Source organism: Heptranchias perlo, chromosome 21 (assembly GCF_035084215.1).
Source record: "Heptranchias perlo isolate sHepPer1 chromosome 21, sHepPer1.hap1, whole genome shotgun sequence".
Taxonomy (NCBI): Eukaryota; Metazoa; Chordata; class Chondrichthyes; order Hexanchiformes; family Hexanchidae; genus Heptranchias; species Heptranchias perlo.
In genome coordinates this window covers 35,416,135-35,431,225 of record NC_090345.1, presented here as the reverse complement: position 1 = coordinate 35,431,225, position 15,091 = coordinate 35,416,135, and the positions used below count along the sequence as shown (strand labels likewise).

The following is a 15,091-nucleotide window of genomic DNA, read 5'->3' as shown; positions in this document are numbered from 1 at the left end:
TGGCAATTTGGAAAGAGAACTAAAGATGATTGGAGCAGAGGAGTTTCTCTGCAGTACAGGTTAAGGAGCTGAAGCACTACAGTGCTGCCACTGGTGGGAGTGTGTAATTGCAACATGACACGTTAACATTGGCAGTTTCCAATACAAATGTGGCTGTAGGAATTTATAATGGAAACAGTTGATACACAAGGGTGTCAACAGGAAGTAAGGTTTTTGTGGGCAGATGTCCCATTTTTAATATGGGATGATACAAAGTTGATGTTTCCAATTCCAGTAAGACATCCCTAGCATTCATTGATTACTTCATGATCACTTTCAGCATTTTGCAAATTTTGGCCCATGACACTCCCTGTGCTCTGAAACAAATACTATTCAACCCTGGAATTTTTGTTGGAACCCTTACTCTATGACCTCCATCTCGATGTCTGTCGTTGAGCCTACTTGCATTTATCTGATAAAGGACATTCTACTAGTGGCAGATGGAGTTCAATGTGGGGAAGTGCAAGTCATCCACTTTGGACCCAAGAAAGATAGATCCGAGTATTTTCTAAATGGTGAGAAGCCAGGAACTCTGATGGAGCAGAGAGATTTAGCGGTCCATGTATATAAATCATTAAAATTGGACAAGTGCAAAAAATAATTTAAGGCTAATGGAATGTTTGCCTTTGTGTCAAGGGGGTGGAAGTTATGCTACAGTTGCATCAAACTCTGGTTGGACTGCATTCAGTTCTGGGCGCCGCACCTCAGGAAGGGGTGTAGCACAAATTCACCAGCATGATACTGGGGTTAAATTGTGAGGGTGGGTTGCATAGCTTAGGATTATATTTGGAGTATAGGAAATTAAGGGTTGATATAATTGAGATGTTTAAAATGATTAAAGGATTTTATAGTCGTTCGTTCCCTATTTCCTCTAGTGGGGGAGTCCAAGACAAGAGGGCATAACCTTAAAATTAGAGCTAGGCTGTTCAGGGGTGAAGTCAGGAAGCACTTCCTCACATGAAGGGTAGTGGAAATCTGGAACATTTTTTTTCCTTCCTCTTCTCTCCTCCTCTTTTTCCCCCCCCCCCCCCCCCCCCAAAAAAAAAGCTGCTTGGGTCAATTGACAATTTCAAAACTCTGATTTTTGTTAGGCAAGGGTATTGAGGGATATGGAGTTAAAATACAGATCAGCCATGATCTAATTGTTCGAGGGGCTAAATGGCCTACTTCTGTTTCTATGTAGTGCCTACTTTGAAGTATTTGCTACTGAGATCACTGACCATAATTATTTAGCATTAATCTTCTGTACAGCTGTTTTAGAATGCTTTATGCTTCTCCTCCTCCTGGCAACTGTCTTATTAATTACTGGAAAAATTTCTTCCAGTAGTGTAATGTCTTCAGTTATGCTCATTTCCAGCAAAGCTAAATTTTAGCATCACTGCATTTTAGTAAGCTTCTGTAAATGTAACTACTTAATGAAGATATGATTGTCATTTTGGTTGAAAAATGTGTGTTTTATTTAAAGGGAAGCATAAATCTGCAGGCCACTTATGAACCACCTGCTGGATCTGGGCCACCTAACCCATCTGATCTTGGAAGCTCCACAGCACAAGAATCTGGTGGTGGGGGTAAGTCTTTATTGGTTGTTAATGGATACCAGTCACTAATCATTGCCGTTATACTTGATGCATTTGTACTTATGCTATGGCATGCTGAGCTTCAAAGGAAGTGAGAAAGGCCAGTATATACTGGCCTAGCATTGTGCCTCACTTGTACAGGTAGCTTTCAAATAATAAAAGGCATGAATTCAGCAGGCCATTTGCTTTTAAAGTGGAGAATTTAAGATTGAATTAGATGACTGGAGGATCTACTTTTAGCTGTGGAACTGATGGCTAAATTCTTCAAAATGTAGATGAGAATATATAGAAGTTTTTTTTTGCTTTTATGAGTAATTTTTCCATCAAGGAGTAATTCAGCTTTGTCTAAATTAACCTCGGATGGACCAGTTGTTCTCATTTACTAGAATAACACTTGAGCATTATCAAATTCCACGGTATTGTCACTGTAGGTAGGTTGAGGCACAACTAACTCTGTATAAATATAAATCACGTTTTATAACCAGAGTGTTGTCAGATATTCGGGAGGAGATTTCTGAGGCAATGACCATCACTACGAGGGAGTCACCGGACCCTCCACTGGGGCGAAAGCAGTAGATTGGAAATGAGCTAATGTTGTGCCCATATTCAAAAAGGGGGATAAAACTGAAGGCGGTTACAGACCTACTAGTCTAGCTTCCATTCCGTGCTTTTAAAATAGATTATCCAGAGTAAACGGTAGCCAACTTATCTTCTAAAGTGGGCAATCATGCCTGACTGACGTCTGTGACTACTTTGAGCAAGTAACATCCAAAATGGCTGTGGAAAGCCTTACAACATTTCCAAATGCTTTTTAGTCTAGGTAGACTGTCTCTCATGAAAGGCTTTAATCAAATTCAAAGCTCTCATCATTCAGGGTAAACCCTGGGAATGGATAAGAAACTGTTTGAAGGATAGAAAACAATGAATACTCATTTAGAGGGAGAGATACTGATAATGATACTGTTGCCCCAGAGCTCCATATTGTCACCACTGTTTCACATTTACATAAATGACCTGGATTCAAAGTGATTGTGTTTGTTGATACCAAGCTGAGGGGCGTTTAGAATTGGAGAAACCAGCTCAAATTGGCGAGATAGAAAAAGTAAGTATTTTGGCGGATCACTGGCAGATTAAATATAATGAGGACAAGTGCAAGGTACTTTGTATATAGGAAGGAAAAACAAGAAACGTGTGTACTCCACGAATAGTATTGAAATAGCTAAGGATGATGTTGGAGACCTAGGAGTCTTGGCAGACTTGACACTAAATGGTGCACTGCTGTTGTTGAACATAATCAACAAAGCCAATTGAATGTTGAACCGTATAGCCAAAATAGTTGAATGCAAGTCAGAAGACGTTGTGATCAAACTGTACAGTGTTCTGGTCAGACCACGCTTTCAGTATGGTCTTTAATGCTGATCGCTGAGACAATGTGAACAAGAGCAATGAGGCTGATCCCTAGTATCAATGGTCTGAGTTATGAAGAAAGACAGCAAAAACTTGGGCTCTTCATCCTGGACAGGAGGTGTCTGAGAGGCAGTCTTGTAGAGGTATAGAAGATAGTTAAAGGTATGGTAAATGTGAATCCAGAATACTACTTTATTAAAGTAAATTGAGATAGTGGAACGAAGGGCCACAGTTTTTTTTTATTCATTCATGGGATGTGGGCGTTGCTGGCAAGGCCAGCATTTATTGCCCATCCCTAATTGCCCTTGAGAAGGTGGTGGTGAGACGCCTTCTTGAACTGCTGCAGTCTGTGTGGTGAAGGTTCTCCCACAGTGCTGCTAGGGAGTTCCAGGATTTTGACCCAGCAACGATGAAGGAACGGTGATATATTTCCAAGTTGGGATGGTGTGTGACTGAGGGGAAGGTGCAGGTGGTGCTGTTCCCATGTGCCTGCTGCCCTTGTCCTTCTAGGTGGTAGAGGTCACAGGTTTGGGAGGAGCTGTTGAAGCCTTGGCGAGTTGCTGCAGTGCATCCTGTGGATGGTACACACTGCAGTCACAGTGCGCTGGTGGTGAAGGGAGTGAATGTTTCGGGTGGTGGAAGGGGTGCCAATCAAGCGGGCTGCTTTATCTTGGATAGTGTCGAGCTTCTTGAGTGTTGTTGGAGCTGCACTCATCCAGGCAAGTGGAGAGTATTCCATCACACTCCTGACTTGTGCCTTGTAAATGGTGGAAAGGCTTTGGGGTGAGTCACTCGCTGCAGAATACCCAGCCTCTGACCTGCTCTTGTAGCCACAGTATTTGTGGCTGGACCAGAGAAGTTTCTGGTCAATGGTGACCCCCAGGATGTTGATGGAGGGGGATTCTCCGATGGTAATGTCAAGGGGAGGTGGTTAGACTCTCGTTAGAGATGGTCATTGACTGGCGTGAATGTTACTTGCCACTTACCAGCCCAAGCCTGGATGTTGTCAATGTCTTGCTGCATGCGGGTGCGGACTGCTTCGTTATCTGAGGGATTGCGAATGGAACTGAACACTGTGCAATCATCTGTGTACGTACCCATTTCTGACCTTATGATGGAGGGAAGGTCATTGATGAAACAGCTGAAGATGGTTGGGCCAAGGAACTGCCCTGAGGAAGTCCTGCACCAATGTCCTGGGGCTGAGATGATTGGCCTCCAATAACCACTACCATTTTTTTTGGGCTAGGTATGACTCCAGCCACTGGAGAGTTTTCCCCCGATTCCCATTGACTAATTTTACTCTGGCTCCTTGGCGCCACACTGTCAAATGCTGCCTTGATGTCAAGTGAAGTTACTCTCACCTCACCTTGGGAATTCAAACTGGTAAAAGGTAAATTTAGGACTGAGATCAGATAATTCTTCACAGTGAACTACACATGGGATGAAGTCCTAGATAGAGTAATGGAGGCAAAAACCCTGTAATCATTTTAGAAACAACTGCAGTGGGCAAGACTGTAGGGTGCTTATGAATGAATAATTTAAGATGGGCCGAATGGCTTTCCTCAAATTATGTTGTGATTTTGTGAAATATGTAGCTAAGATGAGCACCCAGCTCTGACTCATCTGACTTTCAAAGTGGTATTTGTCTTTGATTTCCATACCGTATTGAAGTGTTAATTAATTCTGGGAAGTCGTGTTTGAGTGATGTCCTCATGTGGATTATTCAACCTACAAACAGGGCTGTGAGAGAAGCTAGTATGTGATCAAATCTGTAACACCAATATGTATTTTACGTCCATTTGGAACTTGTGCATTCCAGGTAGTTCAAAGGCTAATGGGATATTTAAGTTCTGGACTGTAAGCATGTGTTTTCTTCCTAAAATGTCAACACCACACGATATAGATTCTGTTGACTTTATGGAATTATTGGTCATAAAAATATCAGTTCCTATTGTTTTGATAACACTGTTGCAGTAAGATTGCATCCAGACTAATTTGTATTTGAGTGCATCAGTGATTTCTACACAAACTGTATAAACAGTGATGTAAATTTGCATCCTGTTCTTCACGGAGCTTTCCATCATATGGTATCCCTTCTCAAACAAATGTTTTGTTTTAATGATGTGGCCTTAACAATTGGCCAATGAGTTTACTGACTCATCTTCCTGTGCCAGTTTGTTGCTCCCTCGATAACTGTTGAAAAGTCAATCGGAGGCCTGGACTCCTATGCCAACATTATGCTGTTTTAAGAATTCAACTACATTTCTTCCCCCATCCCCAGGAGCAGTGCGAAGTGGGTAAAGCTTCAATAGTCTGTGCCTCATAATGATAATCATATTCACTCATGTAATGTTCCTGAGCAATCTGTTGACAATCTCAGCTTTGGCACTTGATGGGCACGGAGCAGAGTCCTTGGGCCCGATATTAGGAGGGCGGCGGGTTCTCAGCAGGGGGTCGACTGGGCGCATGGGTAACGCATCCAGCGGAATCGCAGGCTGATTGGAGCCACTTACCTGTGCTTCTGGGTTTCGCGCTAGAAAGCTGCGTAGCGGGCGGACTGCGCATGCGCAGCATAGACTGTCAGCTGGAGGAGCCCTATTTAAAGGGGCAGTCCTCCACTGACTGCTGCAGGAAATAGGAAAATTTACAGCATGGAGCAGCCCAGGGAGAAGGCTGCTCCCAGGTTTAATGATGCCTTACTCCAGATGATATTGGATGGGGTGAGGAGGAGGGGGAGGACAGAGATCTTCCCCCGGTGGGCGGGAGGAAGCGGCCTGCCTCTGCCACCAAGAAGGCCTGGCTCGAGGTGGCAGAGGCGGTCACCTGCACCACCAACATATCGCGCACCTGCATACAATGCAGGAGGTGCTTCAAAGACTTAAGTAGGTCAGCCGAAGTGAGTACACTTATTCCCCTACACTCCGTCTGCCACATCACCGCCCCAACCCCACATCTCCTTCTGCACTGCCAACACTACTGTCATGTCACTCCTCACACCCACTCAAACCTCATCCTCATCTTACCTGCACTTACTCACCTTGCCAGTACTCATCCCACCACTACCACTCAACCCAATCCTCATACAATCTCATGGCTGTATCTCATACTCACCCTCTCATGCATCTCTTTCACGGTCAGCCTCACTCAACCTGCCACTACCTGTGCTGCAGCCACAAGGCATGCATCACATATGTGCAGTAGGAAGCGTAAGGCAAACGTGTTATGAGCATGAAGGGGATGCACAAGGGTGTTTAAGGGTGTGTCATGGTGTTTACCTATATTTAATTTCTGATCAACTCACATAACATTGTCACCACTACTGCCACGTCTTTGCAAATCTTGTCTGGTTTGTGCAATAATGCCCTTTCCTGAGGTTCACTATGAAGACCCATTAGTAATGCCACCCATTGTGTCACTGCAGAGTGGGTGTAGGTGTATTTGCAGGGCTCTTTTGTGCAGACGACTGAGAGACGTCAGCCATGTCCCTGGTGGCACCCTGGAAGGATGCAAAGGAGAAGTTGAGGGCAGTGGTGTTTTTGACAGCGACAGGAAAAAGATGGTGCTCTGGCCAGCCGGGAGCAGCTCTGCATGAAGGAGGCTGCAGATGTCCACGACTCCAGTGACTCTGAGCCTCTGTGCATTGCTGCTCAGAGGTCCAGGAAGCTGAGCCTCGGTCTGAAGACCCTGTGGCGAGGGTAGTGCCTTCTGCAATGCATCTCTCTCTGCCGTTGTCCTCCCTCCTGCTGTACAGGTGGATGTGTCACAGCACTGTGCTGTGGGGCTCCACGTGTCAGAGGTGGCCGGCGAGGCTGGTGATGCTGTTCGTCCTCCGAGGAGGTCATGACTGCAGCTACGGCAGCCCCCGTCTGGAAGATGTACATCTGAGGGGGTCCGCAAGGTAGGTAAATGTGTCTGGACACCGGGGTCACGGTGCAAGTTTGTGAATTTTATTATTAGGAGGAGGGTGGTGGAGGCCAAACTTTGTCCATTGTGACAGAGTGGCCTCCTGCAATGAGTGAAGGTCTATTTATTAATGTCTTCCTGTATTTTGTCAAATTCCTCCTCCGTATTAATTATATTCCCCCAAATTTGGTGTCTGCAAATTTTGAACTTGTACTTCCGATTCCTGAGTCCAAATCGTTTATGTAAATGGTGAACAACAGTGGTCCCAGCACCGATCCGTGTGGAACACCCCTTCCCACTTTTTGCCAGTTTAAGTAGTTACCTTTAACCCTTTCTGTTTTGTAGCCAGCTCGCTATCCATTCTGCTACTTGTCCCCTGACTCCACGTGCTCTGACCTTAGTCATGAGCCTACTATGTGGTACTGTATCGCAGGCCTTTTGAAAATCCAAATATATTACATTTTCTGCATTGCCCTTGTTTACCCTTTCTGTTGCTACTTCAAAGAATTCAATAAGGTTGGTCAAGCATGACCTTCCCTTTTGAAATCCACGGTGACTATTATATTTTCGGTTTCTAGATGTTTTTCTATTACATCTTTGAGTAAGGAATCAATTATCTTTCCTACCACCGACGTTATGCTAATTGGTCGATAGTTCCCTGGACTGGTTCTAGCTCTTTTTTTAAATATAGGAATCACATTAGCTGTCTGCTAGTCCTCCTGCACTATTTCCTTTTCTAATGAATCTTATAGTGCCTCTATCTCTTCCCTAACTTTTTTTAATATGCATGGATGCAATCCAACCGGACTTGGGGTTTTATCCTCTCCAAGTTTGATTAGTTTATCAATTATCTTTCTCTTTCTCTCCCCCCCCCCCCCCCCCTTCCCCCTTTCTATCTTAAATATCTTTACATCTTATTAAGAGATCAAAAATCATGCCCACCTAGTTAAGCAGTTAGTCTCCCTGGTAAATACTGAGGCAAAGTAATTATTTAATATTTCTGCCATTTTGCTGTCATTACCTCTGAGTTTATCTTGGCCCTATCCCTATCCTGATTTTTCTTGTTTATGTCTGTAGCATATTTTGATATTCCTTGATTTAATTTTGTGGTTTCTTTTTGCCTTCCTAATTTTGACTTTTTTTCCTAACCTTTTTGTATTCCCTTTGTTGTCTATGTACTTAGTGTATGCCTTTTTCTTCAGTTTCAATTTGGCCTTTATTTCTTTATTCATCATGATGTGTCATTATTGACTAGTTTGTTCTTTTTAGTGGGATATGTTTCTCGGACTCTGATCACTGTTTTAAATGTTTCCCCCTACTGTTCTATTTCTTTCAGTAAATTTTTCCAGTTTATTTTTTCCAGTTTATTTTTTCTAGTTCCATTCTCATCCCTTCAGTCAGCTTTTTTCCAATTTATTACTTTGATCTTTGCCTGTCTTATGTCCTTCTCAATCGTTATCTTTTAAACATATATGGATTAAGATGTTTACAAAGGACCAGAGATGTAGAGTTGAGCTATAGAAGGCCCCATGGCCTTATTTTGGACAGTAGTTAACTAAATAAACTTTTTGGGAAATTGGGAGATTATCTCTGATTTTCATAGTCCCACTTAATGGGGTTGTTTGATTTCTTAGGATAATGGTCCGTATATGACACAGTACACTGTTGCTTGATGACCAGCTGATGGGAAGGACATCAGTAAGAGGCTGAGTCTGGAACTACCAACGTATAACACTTGTGACTGATCTCTTTACACCAGCACAATGTTCAATTTATTAAACTAATAGGACACACTGAAGCAGAAACTAGCTTAAACTGAATTAATTTATGATTCGCCTATTGGAAGAGTAGTCGTCGTGGAGTGAAGTGAGCAATTATGTGCCTTGTGGAATGGGTTAGCCATTAGTGGTGCTAATTTGAAAGGCAGAATTGCAGGCACTCCTGTAATTTTAGACGTTGTGAAAACTCTGAGCATGAATAATAGGAAGCTGTCCTGACATGCAGATTTTTCATATTTCACTCTTGTCTTAAATTTTGATTTTTTTTTTCATTCTCTTTGAATAAGATCTTGCAAGGTGAGAGAAAATGTTTGATCGTTGGTTAGGCAAAATTATTCATTTTTGGAAAACACAGCACGGTGCAAATTTGTACATCAGTATGTTGTGTAGAGTATAAGCAGACTCCTCACATAACTGACACTATTAATGCCCTACTTATTCAGTTGATCTTTACTGGTATAAAATGAGCAGCTCTATTTATGATCCAGAGATGACTTTGCATTTGTTTTTGCATTAACTGCACTTCACTTTGAAATACCACTGCACTTCAGTGAATCAGCTGCATTGTTGATCACACAGAATATGGTTGGGAGTTAAAAATGCTGCTGGCAAATTTTATATTTAAATGAGTGTCTGATCTATATTTCTGGGAAACCAGATTGTGATGCCTGATGCCTAATGCCTTGTCCTTCAAGGCTTCCCAGTGTCAGTTGATCTTCCATATCTCGGACTCTATGAACAATACTACATAATTATTTCTACCTGAATGAAGTGATTTTTATAATATATATTGAAACTAAAACAATAGTTGATAATTCTAAGCTAGATTTCATAGTTCTGGCTGTACTTCTGAAGTGCGTCCCGTGCACTAAATTAAAACCATAGGTTTGCTGATGCTGTTTTGCTTGGTCAGAAGGGTTTGTGTTGGCTTGTTTGTCGTAACTCCATGGCTGAGTTTCACTAGTTCTTTGTTGGAAATGATCCATAATGTGGGACTGATCCATCCTCGGATGGCAGACAGGAAAGAATTAGTGAGATTGGACTGCAGTGTGTCACTGATCGCACGGGGGGTGGGGGTGGGGGGTTGAAAGAGAAATCTGACTTGGGCTTTCCTTTTTTCCCTTAGTTGAATGAGGTGACTAGCTTTAGGGATTCGATATTGAGTGTGAATAGTGTTCAAGGATATTTAGTTACATTTCTTATTTCTTAGTCCCAATAGGAATAAATGAACAACTCAGAAATGTAACTAGCTCCTTCAGTAACTAATACCGGAGCCTTTTCTTTGGTTGCTCACCACTGTCCTTTTTAATCTGCATCACCTGGAGGTGCTACAGTGATTCATTATTCTGGCATGTCAACTTACTGTACCACGTTTACAATTCAGCCCTTTTCCCAACACCTTTGTCAGAATGCACTTTCCCCCATACAGCGTCTCTTGTGAACCAAGACCTGCATCTTTATTCTTATCCTTGTAATGGATGAGAGTTGCCAAGGTCTAATTAATTGGATCGCGCCGCAATCTCCTGTTACTTCCGAATGCAGAAAAGTACCACATAAAGGGGTCATTGGCAAGGTTCACGTATGCAAAATGGTCACTTGAACATAATGTGGAGATGCCGGTGATGGACTGGGGTTGACAATTGTAAACAATTTTGCAACACCAAGTTATAGTCCAGCAATTTTATTTTAAATTCACAAGCTTTCGGAGATTTTCTCCTTCCTCAGGCAAATGTTTCAAGAGCTCCTTGAAGCCTACGCATTTATACATATTGAACAATACATGGTGTTTACAGACTGCCCCTGCAACTGCCCGTTGCCAAGGCAATCACCGTGTTCAGACAGAGAGGTGTCACCTGCAGAACCCCCGAATACACATTCAACAAAAAAACAAACAGGGAAAAAAAAGAGAAAAAAAACAGAGAGAGGCAGAAACATCCGGAAGGCAGAGAGAGCCAGCAAATGACCCATTATATTAAAAACAGATAACATTTGTTCGCTGGTGGGGTAACGTGTAGCGTGACATGAACCCAAGATCCCGGTTGAGGCCGTCCTCATGGGTGCGGAACTTGGCTATCAATTTCTGCTCGACGATTTTGCGTTGTCGTGTGTCTCGAAGGCCGCCTTGGAGTACGCTTACCCGAAGTTCGGTGGATGAATGTCCATGACTGCTGAAGTGTTCCCCGACTGGGAGGGAACCCTCCGACTTGGAGGGAACCCTCCAAACTGAGTAAAGACTCCCCGACTCTCTAAGCAGAAGGAATTTTGGAGATCAAATCACCAACAGCCATACCCATGCCTCCAAGCAGTTGACTAGAATGTTTATTGATACAAGCTTGGCAATAAATGACCTGTCTTCCTAGCAGGGAGTATGTGTGGGGGACCTGGGAGAAACCAGGAAAGAAGGGAGAGAATTTTTAAAGGTTGGGAAAGGAGGTGGAGAAAGTTGTTTAATCTATAAAGGCAGAGCTACTGTATAGTTGAGAATTTATCTTCCATCTTCTACCTTGGAGAAGTATTGGCCATGTTAAAGACATATTGCCTTCATTGGAAGAAAGGCCACAGTTGTCATGTCTGCTGTCTTGTGATACTGATTTTGTTGTTGCATTGTCTGATGAACAAAAGGCAGGGGAGGTTTGCCAAATATTTTTCCCAAAACATTTTTAAAAGAAATGATTTGTTGTTCTCATCTGATGGCTGATGGGTAAAATCTGCATCCCTGAACCATACAAACCAGGTTTGATCCCCAGTCTGGATGCTGAGTTAACCAGGGCAATGCAAGGGGTGCTGTAGTAGTCACGGCATTTATGTGGCTAGTCCAGCTGAGTTTCTGGTCAATGGTGTTGATAGTGGGTGACTCCGTGATTGTAATGGTATTGAATGTCGGAGGTGGTTCGGCTGTCTTGGAGATGGTCATTGCCTGGAGCTTACAATTTATTACTACTAGCTGGTGAGCACATGTTCAGATTCATGATGTGCAGGGCATTTAATAGAATACAAGTACAGAAGATATTGGACTTCCTTTCGATATTGAGACTAGGGCAAGTGTGTGTAAAAGATTGTGTCCATGTGCTTTTTGATTGAGTATGCTGCCATTCACAGATGAAGAGGAAGATGAAGATGATGCAGCTGATGGAGTGGGGGGCAGTGGAGGCGCAGGAGCTCCTGGGGTTCCCAGTGCACCAGGCCAGACAGCAGCACATCTTGGCAAACGACTCCGGAAAAAGAAAAGCAAGAGAATTCTTTCAAACAAACCTCAGGATTTCCAGGTACATAACATTCTTTCCATAAAGTGGGAAAGTCAAAAATTGAGCCTAGTTTATGCCCCTTCAGTTGAAATTTCCATTGCTAGCCTGGCTGGAAAATGAAAGTTTGTGGTAAATGTGTATTACTTGTGGAAGTAATTCAGATAATCCATTGCCTAACTTGTAGCTGCTGGAAGGCTTGTTTTTAAAATGCAGCACTTCCATCTTCAAACGTCTCCTTCAGTACTCCATTTATAAAGGAAATGGTTGCAAAGGGTTATGGTTTCACTTTTTTTACAAAAATTGAGCAAAAGATCTTTAAATTATTTTCTAAATATTTTTGAAGCGTCTCATTGTGCCTTTTTTTTAATCTTTCCTTTCCAGATTCGGGTGAGGATAATTGCAGCTCGTCAGTTGGCTGGTAATAATGTAAAACCTGTTGTAAAAGTGACAGTCTGCAATCAGACCCATCGAACAAGGATTCGCAGAGGAAACAATCCCCACTTTGATGAGGTACAGAGAAATCTTTGTCTCTATCTGTCTAACCAAAATTCGCTAAAATCCAGGACTTGAGTACCTAATCTAGACTGGTGCTGACAAGAGTACTGCATTGTCAGAGATGGCACCTTTTTAATGAGACATTAAACTGAGGTCCCACTGCCCCTTCAGTTGGATGTCAAAGATCCCATGGCACTATTCAAAGAGGATAGATGCTGTGTGTCCTGGCCAACATTATCCTTTAATTAACACCACCAAAAACCGATTAACTAGTCATTCATCTCCTTGCTATGTGCAAATTGGCTACCATGTCTTCCTATAAATAAGTGACTTCAAAAGTACTCAATTTAATGTAAAGTGCTTTGGGACATCTTGAGGACATGAACAATGCTATATAAATAAAAGTTCATTAGTAATTGGGGCACTACATTTCTGCTACTGGGATGATTGGTAAGTCTGAGGAACTGACTTCTCCATAGCTACCATCAATGTTGTTCATGAATGAACAGACAGACCAGGTATGTTCCTGTGTAGCTAATGGCAATTGCCACCCCTCAGGAATAGTAACATTTCACTGCTGCAAAATATTCTATGTAGAGGCTCAGTGAGGGCTACCAGTCCTTTCCCAGTGTGAGGTAGCAAGATACAGATGTTTGGTATGGTTGAGGTTCTAATTTCCCTCCAATTGAGAATGATCTGAAACTGACAGCATAAGTGGTTTTTAAAAAAAAACATAATAAAAATACATCATTCCAAAGAACAGTTTTGTTACTGAGATTGAATGCATACTTTTGCAATGAAATTTCACTTAGTTCCTCACTCATCAATCATCCCAGATAAGTCACCCGGTCTGGATGGGATGCATCCAAGGTTGCTAAGGGAAGTAAGGGTGGCAATTGCAGAAGTACTGACCATAATCTTTCAAACATCCTTTAGATATGGGGGAGGTGCCAGAGGACTGGAGAATTGCAAATGTTACACCCTTGTTCAAAAGGTGTAAGGATCAGGCCAGTCAGTCTAACCTCAGTGGTGGGGAAACTTTTAGAAACGATAATCTGGGACAGAATTAGCAGTCACTTGGACAAGTGTGGATTCATTAGAGAGTGAGAGCGATATCAGTTCTGTCAAGTGGTTCTATGCATTTGATCTCTGGTTGAATAGGGGAGGATTTATGCATGGTCTTTGGTGATCATTAGAATTTACAGCACAGAAACAGGCCATTCGTCCCAACTGGTGTTTATGCTCCATATGAGCCACATCTAACCCTATCGGCATATTCCTCTATCCCTTTCTCCCTCATGTACTTATCTAGCTTCCCCTTAAATGCATCTATGCTATTTACCTCAACTACTCCTGTGGTAGCAAGTTCTGCATTCTAATCACCCTGGATCAGGGGAGGCTTTCTGATTACCAATCTCCAATCTTTTATGAAGAGATCTATTTTCAGGCTTTCCAGAATCAATGTTTTCCTTTCATCCCTAATTGACCTCTCCACTCCTAATGAGAAGCATACCCCGATTATAAAAGTGCTAAGTACCCACTTGATGTGCTAATTGTGCAAAATTAGCATATGGGGCAGGGGAGAATTGATTAGGAGAAATGTAATTGACCACTTTAGCCAGAGATGTATCTACATAAATTGACTTTTTAGCATACAAAATGGTAGTTGAAGTACTTCTAACTATTGTGCAATTGTCAGTCTTCTACACAGGACAAATAAAACGTAGCAAGGACATCACCAGCTATAGAACAGTCATGCACCAAACTGTATTATCTAAACTGACGATTGAGGTCCCTTCACAATTTTTTTGGGGGAAGAAAAGATATATATTTTATGTTGTGGTAGTATAAGGGGGATTGTCAACGTGGTGATCATTCTACTGAAATGAGTCTTGAGGGGTGTTCCTATTCTATTGGTGCGGAGCCATGTTCAGCTGGAGCACAGATCTGAGAATTGAGGTTACGGTGACCCTAACTCTGACCCACTTCTATTTCTCCAATCACATCTCTATTGGGATTGTGGAATCATCCCTTTTAGTCTTCAGGCCATATTGCAGCATTCATTCTTGTGTATTCCTACAGTGTAAGTTCCTCTGTAAACAATGATGTTTTCCTGTCAACAGATTTTCTTCTACAATGTAACTCGGTCACCAGAAGAGCTATTTGATGAATCGATCCAAATTAGAGTAAGTTGCACTCTGTGCTAAAATAAATTACAACTCTTCTGTGTGGAAAGTTTCCAAGGCCACAGTTTAATTTATCGCCTTCTCTCTAGGTATACAATTCATTTTCACTGCGATCAGACTCTTTAATGGGAGAATTCAAGGTAAGTTTTAATCTTACCTTTTTGTGTTTTTAAATATTAGCTTTACATTATCTCTGGTTTTAATAACTGCACCACAGCTGCTTTTAACTTTGACAATTCAAAAAAGCCTTTGGTTTTCAGTTTTCTCCTATTCCGGAATTGTTCCATGTTGTTACAAATTATGGGACAATGAGTGACTTAAAAGTGGTCTCCGCAGATAGCTTCGATACTTTTTTTTTAATTCATGGGATGTGGGTGTCACTGGCAAGGCTAGCATTTATTGTCCATCCCTAATTGCCCTTGAGAAGGTGGTGGTGAGCTGCCGCCTTGAACGACTGCAGT

The 15,091-nt window shown here is 42.3% G+C and overlaps 1 protein-coding gene across 1 annotated transcript in view; it reads left to right on the top strand.

Annotated features, from left to right (window-relative positions):
• LOC137340126 (myoferlin-like) overlaps positions 1–15,091 on the top strand; it is a 212,238-nt gene that overhangs the window by 35,620 nt on the left and 161,527 nt on the right. Inside the window, exons 5-9 of the mRNA XM_068002457.1 lie at positions 1,505–1,607; positions 11,804–11,970; positions 12,331–12,459; positions 14,568–14,630; positions 14,720–14,770. Coding sequence (XP_067858558.1) covers positions 1,505–1,607; positions 11,804–11,970; positions 12,331–12,459; positions 14,568–14,630; positions 14,720–14,770 — 513 coding nt within the window. The remainder of the gene's footprint in view (positions 1–1,504; positions 1,608–11,803; positions 11,971–12,330; positions 12,460–14,567; positions 14,631–14,719; positions 14,771–15,091) is intronic.